This window comes from Phyllobates terribilis, unplaced genomic scaffold, assembly GCF_046119375.1.
Source record: "Phyllobates terribilis strain yellow unplaced genomic scaffold, ASM4611937v1 Scaffold_7__3_contigs__length_470593459, whole genome shotgun sequence".
Lineage (NCBI taxonomy): Eukaryota > Metazoa > Chordata > Amphibia > Anura > Dendrobatidae > Phyllobates > Phyllobates terribilis.
In genome coordinates this window covers 79,708,700-79,730,819 of record NW_027362767.1, presented here as the reverse complement: position 1 = coordinate 79,730,819, position 22,120 = coordinate 79,708,700, and the positions used below count along the sequence as shown (strand labels likewise).

General features: G+C 40.2%; 1 protein-coding gene across 1 annotated transcript in view; it reads left to right on the top strand.

The window, feature by feature from the left end:
• The window catches only part of STARD9 (StAR related lipid transfer domain containing 9), a 157,976-nt gene that overhangs the window by 102,888 nt on the left and 32,968 nt on the right, over nt 1-22,120 (top strand). The window contains exons 16-20 of the mRNA XM_073638857.1: nt 2,211-2,390; nt 4,275-4,314; nt 11,395-11,532; nt 13,538-13,620; nt 14,081-14,184. Coding sequence (XP_073494958.1) covers nt 2,211-2,390; nt 4,275-4,314; nt 11,395-11,532; nt 13,538-13,620; nt 14,081-14,184 — 545 coding nt within the window. The remainder of the gene's footprint in view (nt 1-2,210; nt 2,391-4,274; nt 4,315-11,394; nt 11,533-13,537; nt 13,621-14,080; nt 14,185-22,120) is intronic.

Sequence of the window (22,120 nt, the reverse complement as noted above, 5' to 3'; positions counted from 1 at the left end):
AAGACAAGCAGGATATACAGTGGTTGCGCTTTATTTATTAGGATGAGGTTAAAATGAAACGGATAGGTCTTTTATATAATAAATGAATGTACAATACTATATCATAAAAAATAAAACAACCTAGGATAAAATCAAAATGAGCAAACGCCCTGCAGTAAGTAAATAAATAGTAATAGTGCATGTAAATGACACAGGGTACTTAGTTGACACTATTTTGATCAAAAAAGTGTAAAAGACACCCCACCGCGACAAGGTGACCCAATCAGGAAGGTTTCTAACTCTTAATATATCACCTCGCTATGTGCCAGCAGACCTCAAAATTGACGGGGGCAGAGCAGGACCCAGACCTGACTGTTTTGCAGCTGCCCGTGGAAAGCGATATAGACAAGATGCACAGCCCAAAAAGGGGAACCGAGCCGCTGTAGGTACAAAGCAAAACCAAAGAAATGAGCCGGAACACATGTTTTTATAAGTGCAATATGTAGGTGCACATTCACACTGTGACCATTACCAGACAGAACCAAGGATAAAAACAAAATGAGTAAATACCCTACAGTAAGTAAATAAATATACTGTGTCCAGTTCTGGGCATCACATTTTAAAAAAAGACATGGAAAAACTGGGGCAAGTTCAGAGAAGAGCTACCTGGATGGTGCACGGACTGCAAACTATGTCCTACGAGGAACGATTAAAGGATCTGGGAATGTTTAGCTTGCAAAAAAGAAGACTAAGAGGAAACTTAATAGCTGTCTACAAATATCTGAAGGGATGTCACAGTGTAGAGAGATCATCCTTATTTTCATTTACACATGGAAACACAAGAAGCAATGGAATGAAACTGAAAGGGAGAAGATACAGATTAGATATTAGAAAACACTTTTTGACAGTGCGGGTGATCAATGAGTGGAACAGGCGGCCACGAGAGGTGGTGAGTTCCCGTTCAATGGACGTCTTCAAACAGAGGCTGGACAGACATCTGTCTGAGATGATTTAGTGAATCCTGCTTTGAGCAGGGGGTTGGACCAGATGACCCAGGAGGTCCCTCCAACTCTAACATTCAAGGGTTCTATGAAATAGTAATAGTACATGTAAATAGCATAGGGGAATTATTGCCATACCATAAGTAGACCTTCCCATATTCTTGCACATGAAACTCATCAACTATTTGGGAAAAGATAAAGCCATTTTTTAAAAAAGAATCTTCCATATCCTTGCGGCGCCACCATAGGCAGAATGAGACATTACCAAATTACCTTTATAATCGATAGGCTCTCTGTATAATGTATGGACTTGTTATCCTTCAAAAAGAGAAAAGTTTTGGCTAATAGATACGGATCGTGATTGGAGGAATTGGCTCTATTAACCCCCTAATAAGTTATTTTAAAAGTATAAATTCTAAACCAAGCCCCCCCCCCTTAAATTTCAGAAAAGTTTTCCAGTCTTGATGTCATTTTAAAGTCCTACAATCGTGTGGATTATTATGCAGTCATAATGGCCCCCATGCCATTATTACCCTAAAGGGGTTAGGGACATTTTTCTTTTCTTACTTAAATGCATGCATTTTTGTTTTATTGATTTTTTTTTACTAAAATCATTTTTGCTATTCAGTTTCATGAAAATTTTGCACCATTTGCCTTCTATAGCTGCCGTGTTGCATTCGCTATGATTGATTACAAAATGGGTAAACTGAGTATGTTTGAGAGCTCATTGTGACAATCCAGTGGGAGAGATTCTAACTCCTATCTGTCTCTTTCCTAGCTGATTTATGACCACAGACCACATCAAAGTTGAATATACAGAGAAACTGAGTTTATAAAAGCCAAATGGTGCAACATTTTTAATTAAAATCGAATTGCAAAAAAATTTTTTTTAGCTCCAAAGACAACCTTTCATTGAAAAATAAAAATTGTCTTCAGAGGTAGACAACTCTGTTAAATGAAAGTTGTGTGAATCCTCTGATATTGGTGGGATCAGACGATTGTCTAAGATGTCTAAGATTGTTCCAGACCCTCCCTCGACAACATCTGATAAGGATCAGGTTTTTGAATTGCCCAATCCTTTTGTTTCTATACCCAAAGCTGTCTCCCTGTGCCACCGCCTATGTGCAATGGGGAGTCGAGAGAGAGTGGTCGGCTAGCTAAGGTGTATGGGAACCTCTGTGCAGCTGTACCTACTTTTTTGTGTATTCACATTTTTTCTTGTGATTACAGATTGAGCAGCTCACCAAAGACTGGACGGATAAGTGGACGGATAAAGCTGCGTTTATGGAGCAGTACAACGTGGATATTAACGAGGGAAAATCCCGGGTGACGATAGACTCTGGTTTACCTCACCTCATTGCGATGGATGATGATATTCTCAGCACTGGAGTGGTCATTTATTATCTTAGGGTGTGTGTTTTGCTGTATATTTCCTTTGTACTTCTGTAAATTTTCATATGCATCACCTTTTTGGACACTTTACAGTAACTTTATAAAATCAGTCCAAATTAGAATGCAATTCATGCAAGTTTGAAAATTTCTGCCAAAAAACAAACAAAAATGATAAATATTGAGTGCATGGGAGGTTTGTTGATTCACGCCCCCAATGCACTTCCAGGCTAATTTGCATATGTGTCTTCAATGCTCGATTTCTCATTGCCGGCTCATTGAATTACTGCAAGACAGGTATCATGTTTTACTGTTAGAACAGGAACCTTTACAGCCATATTACTAGCTTCATTAGTAAAATACCCCCCCACACCCACTCACCGACAGGATCAATTTAAGAGGAATCCATTAGCAGGATTTCTTCCCCAAAACTATTTATATTTACATGTAGGTCTTTCTAAGACAAATCCAGCAATACCTTTACATAACCAGTCCGTTCCCCCGTTCCTGAGAAATCAGTGTTTGAATCGATATGCAAATGAGGCTGAAGTGCTTTCTGTGCTTGGGAGCACTTGTCAAGCTTTAGTCACTCCAGCACTATGCCCTGTCCTGTATTGCCTTCTCTTGCTTGCCTGACAGCTTCTTTACTTGAAGTCACACAGCAAAGGAGGTGTCAGACAAGCAGGAGGGAGGCGGTGCTGAGCGGGGAATAGAGCCGGAGTCAATACATTAATTTTTTGCTATGATTATCAGTGTAAATGCCTAGTTTTTAACCTTAGTTTCGTTCGGAATATATTAACTGGAATTAATAGCTCCATATTTCTGTGCTGTGTAATATACAGTCATAGGCCAACACTTTCGGCCATGACTGTATCTCCGGTGCTTATTTAGGCTGCACAGGAACTGTGGACTTGGTTCATGTGACCCTGATGACATCATCACTGTTCCTTCTGCACTTGTATGTTGCTGCCTGCTTATGATTGGTCAGTGTCATATAGGAGGCAGAAGTACATGCCCCCCACCACCCACCAAGTAAAAAAAAACTATCTAAAAACACCCTCTTGGACTTAACTATAGTTAACTCATTAGGTGCCAAATATTTTATTGCTAATCTTTGCAAAGGAGAGGTTAAAAAAAAACAAAAAACAAAAAAAAAATCAACAAAAAACAACAACTTTTTATGCCAGTCTGCAGCCACAATTACATGGTGTGTCCAGTTCAACATGAAAATTTTTGTAAAAGGTCTGTTTTGTTTATGGTAAAATAATTTAGAAATTGACCCGTGAACAAAAATAAATGTACAATTCCTATGGGGTGACGCTCAATGTGTATTACGGTATGTTCACCGTTAGTGTATTTTCCTCATGAAAATATTGTCAGGAAAATGATCGCATACATTTTGTGTGAAAACACTGTGTGAACAAGCCCTTAGTTTACTCCGCAGGATGTAGTAGAATGTGGCTGCGGCTTGCTTGTTCATTACATGAGTCCTGTGATAAAGACTGCCTTGATGTGTAATGTGAACAGACGTTTGTGTCCAGGAACAGAGATGTTTTCAGAGAGTATTTCCCATTTTGTCTGATTTCATTGCAGCTATTCCCTTGGTACAGCTTCTCTATGAAGCTGCTGATGTGCACTAACCCTGTCTCTTCCCTCTCTCTGCATTTCCTCTTCCCTTGGCTGGATGAAGCTTTTCTTGTGTTTTCTGCTTAGCATTCATTACGCTCTGCTGTCTGCCTGCTCTCAAGAAGGTAAAATGGATTGCCTTGTGCTTCCCATTGTGTGTGCTCAGACAAAGGCTGTCCTCCTGTAGATGCGAGGTGTTAATCTGTCCGCGGATCCCCCCCCCCAGACTTCATCTTCATTGACGGCTTTGATTTTTTTTGTTTTTCCGCTATCCTCTAGGAAGGGACAACAATCATTGGGAGCGGTGATCACGATATAGGTAAGAGGGAAGAGAACGACATTCATTCTTCTCTTTTTTTTTTTTTTAGATTGTAAGAAAATAATGTCATTGTTTCTAGATTCGATTTATTCAGTGCCATTGCTTTGTTTCAGACTTACACTGAAAAGAAAACGTGCACCAAATTATTTAAGGATTTTATGTATTCTGTGCAAAGCATGAAGCTAATATATATTTACTAAATGATTTTAAAGCAGATATCTTATGCAATTGTTTTGTGTGCTGATATCTTATTTTTTTTGTTGGAATGGTTGTATACTGAACCTCTTGTATTTAGGATAGTACCTATAGGGGGTACTGTAGCCAGGAGGGGCCTAAAGCTCCTTTGCCATATAAAAGACTAGTATTATAAATTGAACATTGTACTTGGGGTTAGTGGGAAGAATTTTACAGATTTTACATTTGGGCCCGGAGCTTGTCTTCTCCTAATTTATGGTAATCTAACAAAGACCTCTGATGGCAGATTACAGATAACACAATGGTGCAGATCTGTGTATCTCTAATAACTGCAGCTTATTAGCGCTGCCAAAAATCTGTAGCCCAGGCCTGACCTAATGTATCCATCATGTGATGATATTTTATGCTGTAATATTAAGGCCTCATTCACACTAGAAAAATAACCGAGTTTCATCAGTGATTTTTTTTTAGGTCCGAGTTTCATCGGTGTTTGGTCCTAGTGTCATCATTTTTTCTCGTACGTAAAAAAGAAAAGTAAAACTACATTCTTTTCTTATGTAACAGTCCGTGATAATCGAACCTCACTCGGATGCCATTCGATTTTCTTTCACGGATCCATTGGCGATTCTGATCCAATACTCGGATCAAAATCGGACTAGTCTCCATGATTTTGCCCGGACCACTCAAGACTGCCAAAAATCACAGACATGTCAGTGACCTCATTCACTATTGTAGGTAAAAGTTCTGTTTGAGATAAACAGATACCACTTGTATGCTAATAACGGATGTCTGAATGAGGTCTAATGCTGATTTTATACTTTTGACATTCACAGTCTGAGTATGGACCTCGTTGTCCAGACGGCCCCCGCGTCTTCTGACGCAAACTCAACAGCCTCATCTGTGCTTATGTTCCAGACATCTCAGTCTGTATTTGGACTGTGAATACTGAATCTTTGAAACCGCCTTTAACCTCAAAACAATCAGTGGAAACATTCATGGAATGGTCTCACTTGGACTTTTGGTGGTAATGTATTTGCAAGGTTATTTAAAGGGGTAGACCAACATAATACATCTAAAATAATGAAATATATACCCACCCTTTTACGCCCCACTAGTCTTCCATTTACCTTGACTGCATCCTCATTACCCCACATGAGAGCACACAACCGCCGAGGTCAGTGATTGAGGGCCCCAGACAGGAAAGGGCCCCTGTGCAAGAACAATATATGGGCCCCTTTCAGTCCAATAGCTCCTCATAATGCACAATTCTATCTGCTTTGGAGGTCGTATTGGGCCCCTTTACCTCTTGGGCCCCTGTGCAGTTGCACCAATGATATATTCACCCCTGACTACAAGGTATAAGGAGACCAGCAGTGAGGAATAAGGATAAGTCTATGTTATATACCGTAATTATTGTGGCAGAATTGTTGCTCTTGTGCAACTTTTTAATTATATTGGACAAGCCCTTAAAATGTCATATCAATATATAAACTGTAAAATGGTGAAAAGGCAAAATAACTGTTATTTAAGTTATGTTTCATGTTAAACCTGATTTTTTTTTTTTTTTTTTTTTTTTACATTTTAGATGTGACTATAATTTAAGATAAAATTTAAGAACAATCTTAAAACCTTGCAATTTTGCCTTTGGTCGCTAAGCTTAATAATTGGCTGACACTTTCTATTCTGTAGAAACTAAGGTTTCCTTGGTCATCTCATTATTGTCACAGGCAGGAATTCATTGAAAGTTAAAACCTCTATTTAGATAGAATAAGATAAAACGGTTGATGATGATCACAGCTCACCTCCTCCCTCTCCCTGCACAATGACCTCTGCCCATGGCATAGAGTATGCTTAGAAAACTGTCCCATAGAAGTCAGTGAACATCTTCTGTCCATTGCTTTTGTCTATACAGCTGCCTTAAAGCACATCTCTAAATGCAGTTCATAGATGCTCAAGCACTTGCACTCGAAAAATAAAAACAGAATTGGAAAAAAAAAATTTGTATACAAAGATTTTTAATCTTGAAAATAAAATCCAATACATTTTTATTGAATGCTGAGATTTTACAAGCCTAATTAAGGTTCTACTAATCAAAGCTTCAATTATATTACAAAAAAAGTCTTTAAACCCTTCAGGGTAGATAATAAATAATACATGACATGCTAATGGAAGATCCATTACGTATAAACCCTTAAAGGCATTCAGTCATGTTGATATCAGTTAGCAAATGAGCTAAAAAATGTATATTAGGAGGTCTTTTAAGATATACTATATTTTCAGAAAATAACCTTTAACATTATTAAAAAATTGTGTGTTTTTTCCCTCCGTCATTATTTATATTTAAAAATAATCCTGAAGTCTTGCAGCTTTTACACGGGTCATTGAGCCTCACGAGAAGCTGATACTTCCTGTTCTGTAAAGATCACTTGATATCGCTTTTCCTTTATTATCATCAGAGGCAGAATTACAGTAAACGGTAACACCTCTATTAAAGCCTGGAGGCAGATATCACAGGACCTACTAGTGATACTAATAGGTGATGATCACAGCTCCCCTCCTCCCTGCACAATGACCTCTGCACAGGTCATAAAAAGTTTTGAAAACTTTCCTATAGAAGTCAATGAGGGGAATTTACTTGGACTTCAATTTCATACACCATCATCTTACACCTAAGTAGTTAAGAGTAAAAATGCACCAAATTTATTAAGGCACACAATGCCCTTAATTTATATGGCACATCACTGGTCACCCGAAGCACAAGATGGCGCCCATTTATGGCAAGAAGTCTGTGTGGGCACATGAGTCACACGGGCATTGGTGCAGCAGGAGGTTGAGCCACGCAAGAAAAAGGTAGCAGATGTATGGGAGACCGCAGACAGGTAGGAGTTCAGGAACAGGTAGCAGAGGTCCTGGAGACCGCAGGCTGGTAGCAGAGGTCCTGGAGACTGCAGTCTGGTAGCAGAGGTCCTGGAGACTGCAGGCTGGTAATGGAGGTCCTGGAGACTGCAGGCGGGTAATGGAGGTCCTGGAGACTGCAGGCAGGGTAGCGGAGGTCCTGGAGACTGCAGGCAGGGTAGCGGAGGTCCTGGAGACTGCAGGCAGGGTAGCGGAGGTCCTGGAGACTGCAGGCAGGGTAGCGGAGGTCCTGGAGACTGCAGGCAGGGTAGCGGAGGTCCTGGAGACTGCAGGCAGGGTAGCGGAGGTCCTGGAGACTGCAGGCAGGGTAGCGGAGGTCCTGGAGACTGCAGGCAGGGTAGCGGAGGTCCTGGAGACTGCAGGCAGGGTAGCGGAGGTCCTGGAGACTGCAGGCAGGGTAGCGGAGGTCCTGGAGACTGCAGGCAGGGTAGCTGAGGTCCTGGAGACTGCAGGCAGGGTAGCGGAGGTCCTGGAGACTGCAGGCGGGTAGCGGAGGTCCTGGAGACTGCAGGCAGGGTAGCGGAGGTCCTGGAGACTGCAGGCGGGTAGCGGAGGTCCTGGAGACTGCAGGCGGGCAGCGGAGGTCCTGGAGACTGCAAGAGGGTAGCAGTTTGTGCTGCACAGACAAACTAAGAGTCTTAAAACCAAGAGACAGGTGTGTGTCCTGGTAGGCCTTATATAGGCCTTGGTAGATGATCACATGGGAGCATGCCAGGTTACTTGCAAGGACTGATGTGGAGCATAAGAGCATTTAGCAGACAGCGGTGTAGGGAGCAGAGCCCGGATCCGGGACAGCTGTATATTTCTAACCTTTTTAAAAAGTAGCAAGAAGATTAAAAAGTAAAAATTTTTAACACCTATATATCATTCGCAAAGGTTTGTAAGTTCTCTGGCAATTATTTATATATTCATTCTCTCCTTCTCCAAACTACAGCTCCATGTGGTCTGCTGTATAGCATGTCTTAAAACTGCTGTTCATAGGACAAAGCAGAATGTGAGGCAAGATGGCTGTCCCTGTTGAATAAATAAAAGTTACAATAAAAAATAATAGGTTTTATTATCTAGTTTAATTTTGTAAAAAAAAATGATATATAGACAGACAGATAATATATATAATGAACAATGCATTTCCTTTATAGGGGATTTGACAGCAGTTTTTTGCTGCATAATCTGAGAGCAGCATGATGTAGGGGAAGAGATTCTAATTCCAGTGTCACTTACTGGACTGTGTGTTGCTGTTTCGATGAAATCAGTGTTTTTTCAGCAGGAGATTATCACTACAGGACTAGGTGTCTCATGCCTCCTGGTCTGACCATGTCCCCACCACTGATTGGCAGCTTTCTGTCATTGTACAGTGTACACAGAAAGCAGCCAATCAGGGGTGTGGGCGGGGTTATACAGGGCTCAGCATTTTGAGCTCTGCTAGATCTACAGCAGAGAAAACAAAGATTGTATAAAAATGTAAGCCTGCAGACCAGCAAGTGACACATCGCTGGAATCAAGATCTCAGCCCCTACATCATGCTATTGTTAGATTAGGTAGCAGAAACCTTATGACATATTCCCTTTAGGAGCTTGTGTAAGCCTGCTTGAAATCTTTAGATGCCTTCTTGCTGGAATTTTGTTAGCGGAAAACCCCTATTTAATTTACAAGGGGCTTTTAACAGCGAGAATATGCTTCTGTACACTGCATAAAGGTTTGCCCCATGTGTTAAAGGGGTTCTCTCTGAACGACAGCCCATGGTCCTTTTGACTAGTTAGGGCACAACTTATAGGGATTTGATACTGGTGCATGCCTCACATAGAGTACTTTTCATTTGATTGACAGCTACAGTGAGTACGGAAAGTATTCAAACCCCTTTAAATTTTTCACTCTTTGTTTCATTGCAGCCATTTGGTAAATTCTAATAAGTTCATTTTTTTTCTCATTAATGTACACTCTGCACCCCAACTTGACTGAAAAAAAAAACAGAAATGTAGAAATGTTTGCAAATTTATTAAAAAAGAAAAACTGAAATATCACATGGTCATAAGTATTCAGACCCTTTGCTCAGTATTGAGTAGAAGCCCCCTTTTGAGCTATTACAGCCATGAGTCTTATTGGGAATGATGCAACAAGTTTTTCACACCTGGATTTGGGGATCCTCTGCCATTCCTCCTTGCAGATCCTCTCCAGTTCCGTCAGGTTGGATGGTGAACGTTGGTGGACAGCCATTTTCAGGTCTCTCCAGAGATGCTCAATTGGGTTTAGGTCAGGGCTCTGGCTGGGCCAGTCAAGAATGGTCACAGAGTTGTTCTGAAGCCACTCCTTTGTTATTTTAGCTGTGTGCTTAGGGTCATTGTCTTGTTGGAATGTGAACCTTCGGCCAAGTCTGAGGTCCAGAGCACTCTGGAAGAGGTTTTCATCCAGGATATCTCTATACTTGGCCGCATTCATGTTTCCTTCAATTGCAACCAGTCATCCTGTCCCTGCAGCTGAAAAACGCCCCCATAGCATGATGCTGCCACCACCATGTTTCACTGTTGGGATTGTATTGGGCAGGTGATGAGCAGTGCCTGGTTTTCTCCACACATACCGCTTAGAATTATCACCAAAACGTTCTATCTTCGTCTCATCAGACCAGAGAATCTTATTTCTCATAGTCTGGGAGTCCTTTGTGTGTTTTTGAGCAAACTATGCGGGCTTTCCTATGTCTTACACTGAGGAGAGGCTTCCGTTGGGCCACTCTGCCATAAAGGCCCGACTGGTGGAGGGCTGCAGTGATAGTTGACTGTGTGGAACTTTCTCCCATCTCCCTACTGCATCTCTGGAGCTCAGCCACAGTGATCTTGGGGTTCTTCTTTACCTCTCTCACCAAAGCTCTTCTCCCACGATCGCTCAGCTTGGCTGGACGGCCTGGTCTAGGAAGACTTCTGGTGGTCCCAAACTTCTTCCATTTAAGGATTATGGAGGTCACTGTGCTCTTAAGAACCTCGAGTAATGCAGACATTCTTTTGTAACTTTGGCCAGATCTGTGCCTTGCCACAATTCTGTCTCTGAGCTCCTTGGGCAGTTCCTTTGAGCTCATGATTCTCATTTGGTCTCACATGCACTGTGAGGTCTTATATAGACAGGTGTGTGCCTTTCCAAATCAAGTCCTATCAGTTTAATTAAACACAGCTGGACTCCAATGAAGGAGTAGAACCATCTCAAGGAGGATCACAAGGAAATGGACAGCATGTGACTTATATATGAGTGTCCGAGCAAAGGGTCTGAATACTTATGACCATGTGATATTTCAGTTTTTCTTTTTTAATAAATTTGCAAAAACTTCTACATTTCTGTTTTTTTTCAGTGAAGATGGGGTGCAGAGTGTACTTTAATGAGAAAAAAAAAGAACTTTTTAGAATTTACCAAATGGCTGCAATGAAACAAAGAGTGAAAAATTTAAAGGGGTCTGAATACTTTCCATACCCACTGTATGTACATTTCCCCTGCTGCAGCAGCGACATGTATAGTCAGTTATGTCTTCCCGGGCAATAATAACAGTGCCGGAAGTTAGAGGAGACAACAACTTCTTTAAATCATAGAGTATAGCTGTGGCCACATCCATAGCTCTGTAGTTTGAGGTCTTTCTCTGTTACTTTTCATGGTGCTCTGACCTATTTATCCAAGTACATCCAATAGATTCTGTAAGATAAAAGGAGTCTATTTTGGTGGCTTATTACCCCTCAGAGATTTGAGGTTTCCTGGGTTGTAGAGAAGATGCATGTGGGCACATTAGAAGATCTGTTCTTGTTGCAACTGGACCTGAAAACATTTTGTTATAAACAAAAATGGAGTTTGCAGAGATTGAATTGTTTTGGACTCTTTTCACTTTCCATCTAATCATTAGTCAGAAATTAGTACATAGAATGCATTCATTTAATAGTAGGGAAGATTTGTTTCCAGACTGTAACATATTGATTTATTGTGCCATGATTATGTCAGTGTTACAGGGCGAGAACATTCGGCGGGAGCACTGTGTAATCCAGAACAAGTTTGGGATAGTGGAACTGCAGCCATCGCTCGGGGCACAGTGCACAGTCAACGGGCAACAAGTCAAAGACGCCTGTCGTTTGTCTCAAGGTGAGTCAATTTCAAGTCCATTAAATGAGAAAATGCAAAAGGAGGACTGGTATATGATCTACACAGTGTCTATGGATTGTCATTAACATGAAAATTCCAATTAAAATAACCGGAGTCACAAACTCCATATTTTAGTTGTATTTTTTTAAGCTTACAGTTGGCAGTGAGAATGGCAAAGGATCGAACCTTCATATTAACTAAATAGTAATGTTCTCTGATCTTGATCACTTGGTTGTTTAAAGATCTGGCCGGGGACGATAGGCAGAGACGAGATGAGACCAGACTAGTTCGGCGTCGCTCCAGTCGGCTTTACCTGTCAGTCAACTAAAGCTGTGAGGGGAAAAATACTGTTCGGGGGCCATGCCGGACGGATTTTTAAACTATGTTTTTTTCTGAAACGCCAGAGTGTTTTGGAGAAAAACGCACCTGGCTGCAGTCATGTAGCCAGACTATGAATCGACTGACAGCTTCCCTGTAAATGGTCATTTCAGGCTCTTTGTATGTTCATGTTCACATCTTGTTTTTTCACCTAATTGTGAGTCTTTTTAAAAAAAAAGGTGGTTAAGTGAATTACAAAAAACTACTTTATGTGTCTGATTATAATCTATAGATATATAGGATATAATTAGATACATAAAACGTTTTTTTTTTGCCACTGTTATCTATTTTCTGTCACTAAATGAAAAAGAATGAAATGCAAACCGTAAAGGAAAATACTCGCTCTGCAGCCTCCCCTACAATTAGTCAGAGGCTAGAAATCACAGCAGTAATTTGTGAAGACTTTCTTCATTAATCTGAGCTTAGTCTGCACTCCAGGAATTACTACCAGCCCAGTGCTGCCAGGCGTAACGGCTTTTTCCAAAGAAGTGGGCAGAACATATTCACACAGTAAACTAAACTGATTATAATGTAAGCTTTAAAGGGGCACTGGCAGAAATAATGTGCTACTGTTGCTGAACTTCATTTAACGCCGTCTTGACCAGGTCGTTTTTCGCTTCCGTGCTTTTATTCCATGCCGTTTTTCATTTCCATGTTTCTATTCCATGCCTTTTTTCATTTCTGTGCTTTTATTCTGTGCTGTTTTTCATTTCTGTGCTTCTATTCTGTGTCATTTTTCATCACCATGGTTCTGTTCAGAACCGTTTTTCATTTCTGTTCTTCTGTTCGGAACTATTTTTCATTTCCGTGCTTCTATTCCATGTCGTTTTTCATTTCCATTCTGCTATTCCGTGCTGTTTTTCATTTCCTTGCTTCTATTCCGTGCCGTTTTTCATTTCCATGTTTCTATTCCGTGCTGTTTTTCATCTCCGTGCTTCTATTCCGTGCCGTTTTTCATTTCCATGTTTCTATTCCGTGCTGTTTTTTATCTCCGTGCTTCTATTCCATGCTGTTTTTCATCTCCGTGCTTCTATTCCGTGCTGTTTTTCATTTCCGTGCTTCTATTCCGTGCTGTTTTTCATTTCCGTGCTTCTATTCCGTGCTGTTTTTCATTTCCGTGCTTCTATTCCGTGCTGTTTTTAATTTCCTTGCTTCTATTCCGTGCTGTTTTTCATCTCCGTGCTTCTATTCCGTGCTGTTTTTCATCTCCGTGCTTCTATTCCGTGCTGTTTTTCATTTCCATGCTTCTATTCCGTGCCATTTTTCATTTCCGTGCTTCTATTTTTTTCCCTTCCTTTCTTCCAAGAGATATAACTTTTTTGTTTTTTTGAAGATCAGTACAGTTTCTGAAAACGGTAATTGTTGTATATTTTAGGTTTTTTTTGCTTAAGAGTATATGCACATGATGTAGTAGATTCCGCCTAACAAAACGACGCAAAAATGAACATAAATCACAGGAATGTAAAAATGACATAGCAAAACACGAAATGTGCACAGCTGCTTTTTTTAACCGCTTCCCGGTCGGAAACTGTGAAGCAGTTAAAAGAAGTAACATACAGTCTCCTTGCATGAAGATTTCTGCCATAGTAAATCTGACAAAATTATTTTTTTTTTTTTTTTTTTTCAGGAGCCATCATTGTTTTAGGACAATCTCATAGATTTCGATTTAACCACCCAGCTGAGGCTGCTGTGCTGAGGCAAATGAGATCTGTAAGTTATTACTTCTTAATGCATTATACTATTAAATCATTAAGATAGTTTTGTGATAATAAAGGATTATACTCTTTAAATGGGTGTTCTAGTGTTGGAAACCACCTTGGTCCTCCGCCTGCAATTTGTTTAAATAAACAGACAAACTGTACTTTTCTCGCCCTCCATCACTTACTCCTCCTTCTTACTCCCCATTGACAGACTCCTCTGACAGCTGCTTATCTGCTTTTAGAACAAAAGGATTGGGCATGTTAAAAGCCAACAGCCCCATCCTTCTTTCCAATGGTATCTGGAGGAAAGTCAGAAGACCCCCTTGACCCCCATGCACATTAAACAGTCATACAATGACACCAATATTACTGGGTTTGGCTGACATTATTGTGCGAGTCCATCTTAACCCTTTGTATATTGTAATACGGCGCCATGTTGCTAACCACTAATGCTGATGTTATTTCTGCAGGACAGTCAGGCATCTTCTGTCAGTGATTGTTCTCTGGACTGGCTGGACCTGTCTGGGGATTTCTCCTCATCTTCTAAAGGGAATTCTCTCATCTTAAACACAAGGTACTCCCAACATCATTTATAGTAAAAGATATATTAAATCAGACATCATTTTTTAAGAAGGATTTAGCGAAATGCATTGAATATTTCTGCCTTTTATTTATAAATCTGCATCAAAATACATCAGTACACGTGACATAAGCAATATTTGTGCCAGCTGGATTATCATCTGTTTGCAATGATTATATTCCAATACAAATATATCCTTCAGAAGATATAATTATATCATGTCCAGGCACTAAATTGTCCCAGCTGCTGCAGAACCTCATTAATGCTGTCCATAATAAGTAGATAACTGTCGGGAGGAAACCAGGATCATCATGTTCTGCTGGGCCAGACGTGTTTGAGATCGTCTAAGGCTTGGTCCACATTTATATGTCTGTAGAAATATGACGCAGCGGCGGACATACCATTGGTGCAACAGGGGCCCTATGGGAAAGGGGGCCATTGCTACCTCCATAGCAGCAAGCAGCTTCAGTCACAAGACACATTATTGGACTGCAATGGGCCCATATAGTGTTCTTGCACAGAGGTCCTCTTCTATCTACGTCCGCCCACCCCTGATATGACGTATGTATTGGACGTATATGTCAAAAACGTATGCAAGCCTGTGCCATGACTCAAACTCTTTTTTTTTTTTTTTCCTTCAACTAACTTTTGATGGTACAGACAGTAAGATGTATACATTTTAGATGTATTGAAATGTGCTCAATACTTTTCCCGTTGAGACTAATGGAAGATAAAGCGTATAAATCTTTCATATGTTTTTGGGGACATAAAAACCACGGCCAAACTTTTTTTTGTACATCTGAAACAACTCGATACGATGTACACCTGAGAAAATGTTGTCACAGCAACATGTCTTTTTTTCTTTATACAACGTCCTGCCCATTTCAGTCTATAGATTTGCCGCAATGTCCGTCTGGATACAGCCTTTTTGCAATCCAGGTGTATATGTCCATCAGAACGCACTGTATAAATGTGAACCCAGCCTAACATCCACTTGTCTTTTTCTTCCCAAAGTAAACTTTAAACACCCAGCCGAAGTCAAGGGAAAAAGCTTATAATACAAAAATCGGAATCCTTTATTATTATTTTATATTATTAAATTTCACTTGGGAGTTTGTGGCTCCCAAAAATAATCTGCGGCCCCTCTGTATAAATGATCCCGACCTTGCAATGCTTTTCTGATCTTTGCATCATCACCATGAACATCTCTATGTTTTGTTGTTGTGGTGAAGGACATCTTGCATTGTTTTGGGTCTTGTGATTTCCGGTACTTAATGCTACATTTGTGTCACACAGTGAGAGGTAAAGCGTTCTCCTGATCCTTGAGTACAGAGTCATCTGACTGAGCTGCAATAGCCGAGAGCTGCATTATGCTATGGTAGACTATAACCAGGCAGACCCCTGCACTAGCCTGGGCGGTCTCCGGCAGGGGAGGTGGAGCGCACAGTCTGACTGTGTAGACTCTTTGCTACAAATATGTGTATAGAGATGTTTCCTCTACCCCAGCCTCCATAGGATATCCTTTCCTCCAAGGTTATGAAGCAAATATGTTACGTTATCTTATCTTTCTCTCTGCAATCATGAAGGAGACATAATGCAGTGTAAGGTAAGAGCCATCCATTCCTGCATCTTCCACTAAAACGCAGAATCATTGCCTGAAGTGTTTTACTCTTCTATTAAATTTGCTCTTATGGGAAGTGGACATGTTTACTGCTTAGTACATCTTATTAGTGAAGCATGGCAGCAAACCAGGCCTGTAATTGTGGGACCCACCGCAAGCAGCACAAATCTATGCAACTTAATGAGTGTATCATGATATGAGTGTAGCATGACTCAAATGGAAAAATGTATCACTTTCTGGTGCTCATGAGATATAAGCACATGCTGCTTTCTTACTACCCACGAAGTCGTCTCTGAATGGAAATCATTAGATGCTATGGCCCAAAGCATTAGTTTGGATTACCAAGTAATATTGGTGCTGCTTGGTGACTCTGTGCCTTGTTTTAAAGTTTGCTTGCTTTATTTTACTTTATTTAATTATTATTGTTATGATTATTGTTGTTATTATGATTAGTATTATTCTTTTTTTTATTATTTATATTCATTATTTTTGTATTGTATATTATTAGCTTTATTTTAGTTTATATTATTATTTCTCGGATTATATTTTTGCTTTTAGCTTAGTTTTTTATTACTATATATATTTTTTAATTTATATTTATTTTTGGTATTTATTTGGAATTATTTATATATATATATATATATATATATATATATATATATATATTGGAATAGTTATATATAATATTCAAATAGTTATATTTTACTTGCTTTATTTTAGTTTATTTATTATTTTTATTTTATTTATTTTATTTAAATTTATTCTTTTTGGTATTATATATTACTTGCTTTATTATGCCACATTGGAGTTTTTGACTTTCCAGTAGAGGCATTCTCGTTTCCTGTTTCTTATTCTTTGGACTTCATGTTTTGTTCAATGGGATATATTTTGTTCCAGGCATATAAGGTGCATAGGTCGTTAAACCTGCCAGAAATATTGCCCTTGCTTATACATAAAGGGGTTGTCCACCTTTAGGGACATATGCATGTATTTGGAACGAAGTTCTTTTTAAAGTGGGGTTTCATTAAAACAATGTTGCACCATTTACCGTACCTTCTGCAGCCTCTGTGTTGCACTGTCTATTTATTGCTGGATGCAGAAAAAGTTAACAGAGAATCCATCAGTGAGCTCACTATGATAGTCTGACGGGGAGTTTGTAACAAACAATAGTAATGGTTAAAAACACACACAACAAAACAGAGCTGCGGATTCTCACTGTTCTTTGTCTGTTTTTCATTTTCTGGTATAATAAATGTACCTAAAACTGCTACAGAAAACCCCCATTAATTCCTGTCTATATGATGTAATATGTGTTACTGCAGGGAAGGTAACCTGAGTGATCGTACTGCAGTGCGGTCAGTGCTGAATGTATGGCTGACATGTTCTCCTGTCTCTGTAAGGTGCACACTTCCATGTGTTCTTGTGATTCTGATCCACATTTTGTTTTCACAAATTGCTATAATTAATGCAGCAAACTATCAGATTCAGCTAAAGCCTGTCTTCTGATAACGATACAACCGAGCTTCAAATAAGAGATTACATTTGGATATGTCCAGAAGACCACTGCTGATCAGACTAGATCTCAGACCAGATTTCACCGTTTCATAGCCCAAGAGCTCTACTTTTTATTGAAGTTTTTGATATTCGTGCCAAAGAGTTTTTACTGTAACCACTTTTTCCAGTCAATTATACTAATTCGTGGTCATCATCCCTGCCTTCTTCAACATCCAAATTGTCCCTATTTTTATAGACCAGCTTGACATGCAGTTTTCTAGGATTCCCTCCCCCACCAAGGACAGGATTCACCATGTTGAAATTGAAGGGGAAAAAATTCTGATATACTGACTAGTAGTCAGGCGGAGTGTTGTGCCCGAGTATAGAGAGAACAGAGTGGCTATAATATTGTGTAGGAGGGAAAGTTCAAGCTTTGTCCTCAGCACCAGAGCCCTCATACTTTTACTTCTTTATTGCCCTAGACCACCAGGGCCCTCATAATGTACTTCTTTACTGCCCTGGACCACAAGGGCCCTCATAATTTACATCTTTCTACCCCTGGACCACCAGAGCCCTCATAATGTACTTCTTTACTGCCCTGGACCACCAGAACCCTCATAATGTACTTCTTTACTGCCCTGGACAACCAGAGCCCTCATAATGTACTTCTTTACTGCCCTGGACTACCAGAGCCCTCATAATGTACTTCTTTACTGCACTAGGCCACCAGATCCCTCATAATTTACTTCTTTACTGCTCTAGACCACCAGGGTCCTCATAATGTACTTATTTACTGCTCAAGACCACCAGGGTCCTCATAATGTACTTCTTAACTGCCCTGGATAACCAGGGCCCTCATAATTTACTTCTTTACTGCTCTAGACTACCAGTACCATCATAATGTACTTCTTTACTGCCCTAGAACACCAAGTTCATTTACATTTACCTATTCACTCACCTGCACAACCAGGGACTTTAAAATTGACCCATTCGCTGCCTTTTTATCAGAATTTGTATCATTAATGGCCCAATTAGATGAGCCGGTCCTCACCGTTAAGCAATCAGCTACATACAAGCCGATCAGCAGTTTACTCAATCATTTACATAGGCTGATGAATAACGATGGCTGATGCGATCGTTCAGTCTCCATACAGTATTATGTTATCGCGAGCACAACTCCTGGTTGCATGGGGCGATGTGCTTCCAATAACAATGATGTTTATGCTCGCTCATCAGATGATTGCAGAAATTGTTTCTGATTATCTGTTGGTATAAAAATGTAGGCAAACGCTTGGTCTATTGGTTTGTCTTAACCCCTTTACAGCCCAAGACGTATTAATACACGTCTGTGCCCTGGGACTTAAGAGCCTGACCCGTATTAGTACGTCATGGCGATCGCGCGCGCACACAGGCTGTGCGGGCGCAATTGCCGCCGGGTGTCAGCTGATAGTACCGGGTGTCAGCTGTGACAATGTGCAGGGAGCGGTCCCGCACCGCTCCCGGCACATTAACCCCCGCAATGCTGCGATCGAAGTCGATCGCAGCATTGCGGTGGCAAGGGGAGGTGATCTCAATACTCGCCTCCTCTTCCGGCCTCCAGCGCTGTCTGCCGCGGCTTCCCGGGTGTTGCCATGACGACCCTATGTCGTCATGACAACATCCGGGTCACCAGGCAGCAGGAACATTGTTTGGTCATGCGCAGTGCATGACCAAACAATCTTCTCACTGTGCAGCGCTGACTGCCTGCATGGCACAGGGATGGTGCTCCATCCCTATGCTATGCAGGCGTTCAGAATAAAAAAAGTGAAAGTCCCAGAGTGGGACAAATTAAAAAAGTGTAAAAACTGTCAAAATGAAAAAAAAAAATTGCAAAAATATTTAAAAAAAAAATAAAAAAAATAATCCACCAAAAATAAAAATATAATGTACCAATCAATAAATATTATTATGAAAAAAAAGCAAACAAACAATAAAAGTACACATATTTGGTATCGCCGCGTCCGGAACGACCTGACCTATAAAACTGTCCCACTAGTTAACCCCTTCAGTGAACACAGTAAAAAAATAAAATAAAAAACGAAGCAAAAAACAATGCTTTATCATCATACTGCCAAACAAAAAATAGAATAACACGCAATCAAAAAGACGAATATAAATAAAAATGGTACCGCTGAAAACGTCATCTTGTCCCGCAAAAAACAAGCCGCCATACAGCTCCATCATCCGAAAAATCAAAAAGTTATAGCTCTCAGAATAAAGCGATGCAAAAAAATATTTTTTTCTATAAAATAGCTTTTATTGTGTAAAAGCGCCAAAACAAAGAAAAACAATATAAATGTGGTACCGCTGTAAACGTACTGACCCAAAGAATAAAGCTGCCTTATCAATTTTACCACACGCAGAACAGAATAATAATAATAAAAAAAAACAATTCCTGAATTGTTGGTTTTTGTTTATTCTGCCTCCCAAAAATCGGAATAGAAAGCGATCAAAAAATATCACGTGCCTGAAAATGGCACCAATAAAAACGTCAACTCATCCCGCAAAAAACAAGCCATCACATGACTCTGTCTGCCAAAATATGGAAAAATTATAGCTCTCAAAATATGGCGATGCAAAAACTAGATTTTACAAAAAATGCATCTTTTAGTGTGTGACAGCTGTCAATCATAAAAACCCCATATGATTCTGGTATCGCTGTAATTGCACCGACCCGAAGAATAAAGTCGTCTAATCACTTATACCGCACGAGGAACGGCGTAAAAAGTAAACTCTCGGGTTAGGCTTGTGCTAGGGTTAGGGTTGGGCTAGGGTTAGGGTTGGGGTTAGGGTTGGGATTTTTTTCAAAAGTAAGAAAAAAAGATGACGATATGGAGACTAGTGTTGAGCGCAAGTGCTCACTACTTGAGTTTGCATCGGGTGCTCGGGTATGCACTGAGTATCGCGGGTGCTCGAGTCTCCACCCGATATGCTTTGCGGCCAAAAAAACTTTGCGGGGATTGCCTGCCATGCACGAGTGATCCCCGCATGTTTTTTTTTGGGTGTCTAATAACCGTGAAACATGCGGGGCAGGGACTCGAGCATGTCACTCGAGCACACGCAGTACATGGTGCATACCTGAGTACCCGATGCAAACTCAAGTAGCGAGCACTTGCGCTCAAGACTAATGACAACTTATTCAATATGATGACCTAATGTTATCAAATTCTGTGCCGTACCTCTGGGTTCAAAATGTTCACTATACCCCTTGATAAAATCCTTGAGGGGTCTAGTTTCCAAAATGGGGTCACTTGTGGGGGGTTTCCACGGTTTAGGCACACAGGGGCTCTCCAAACGCGACATGGTGTCCGCTAACAAATTGGAACCATGTCGCATTTGGAGAGCCCCTGTGTGCCTAAACATTGGAGCTCCCCCACAAGTGACCCCATTTTGGAAACTAGACCCCCCAAGGCACCTATCTAGATGCATAGTGAGCACTTGGAACCCCCAGGTGCTTCACAAATTGATTCGTAAAAATGAAATAGTGGAAAAAAAAATACTTTTTCATTTTTACGGATTAATTTGTGAAGCACCTGGGGGTTCAAAATGCTCACCACCCATCTAGATAAGTTCCCATGGGGTCTAGTTTCCAAAATGGGGTCACTTGTGGGGGGTTTCCACTGTTTAGGCACATCAGGGGCTCTCCAAATGCAACATGGCATCCGCTAATTATTCAAGCAAATTTTACAATCGAAAATACAAATGGCGCTCCTTCCCTTCCGAGCCCTGCCGTGCGCCCAAACAGTGTTTTTTCCACACATATGGGGTATCTGCGTGCCCAGGGGAAATTGCACAACAAATTTTGGGGTCCATTTTTTCCTGTTACCCCTGCGAAAATAAAAAAAATTGGGTCTAAAGTAACATTTTTGTGAAAAAAGTTAAATGTTCATTTTTTTCTTCCACATTCCAAAAATTCCTGTGAAGCACCTGAAGGGTTAATAAAGTTCTTGAATGTGGTTTTGAGCACCTTGAGGGGTGCAGTTTTTAGAATGGTGTCACTTTTGGATATTTTCTGTCATAAAGACCTCTCAAAGTGACTTCAAATGTGATGTGGTCCCTAGAAAAATGGTTTTGTAAATTTTGTTGGAAAAATGAGAAATCGCTGGTCAACTTTTAACCCTTATAGCTCCATAACAAAAAAAAATTTTGGTTCCAAAATTGTGCTGATGTAAAGTAAACATGTGGGAAATGTTATTTAGTAACTATTTTGTGTGACATATCTCTCTGATTTAAGGTCATAAAAATTCAAATTTTGAAAATTGCAAAATTTTCAAAATTTTCGCCAAATTTCCATTTTTTTCACAAATAAGCGCAAGTGATATCGAAGAAATTTTACCACAATCATGAAGTACAATATGTCACGAAAAAACAATCTCAGAATCAGGGGGATCTGTTGAAGCGTTCCAGAGTAATTACCTCCTAAAGTGACAGTGGTCAGAATTGTAAAAATTGGCCTGGTCATTAACGTGCTAACCACCTTGGGTTGTAAAGGGTTTAAATAGGCCAGAACTCCTTTTCTGTCCTAGGCTACCAGTAAATTTACCATTTATCCCTTCACTTCCATATACCACCATCAAATTTACTTGTGGCTCTGTGACTGCAATAAAGTACCCCATTGGTATTATTTAGGCATTGTTATATTATTTGGACATTGTATGAAAGAGTTATGTTGTGGGGTGTTGGGAAAGGGAAGATTTTTTTGTTTAAAGAAGCACTCCTCCTCTCATCAAAGTTTTTACCCTCTTAATGTATTGCAATCATCATATTATACAGCAC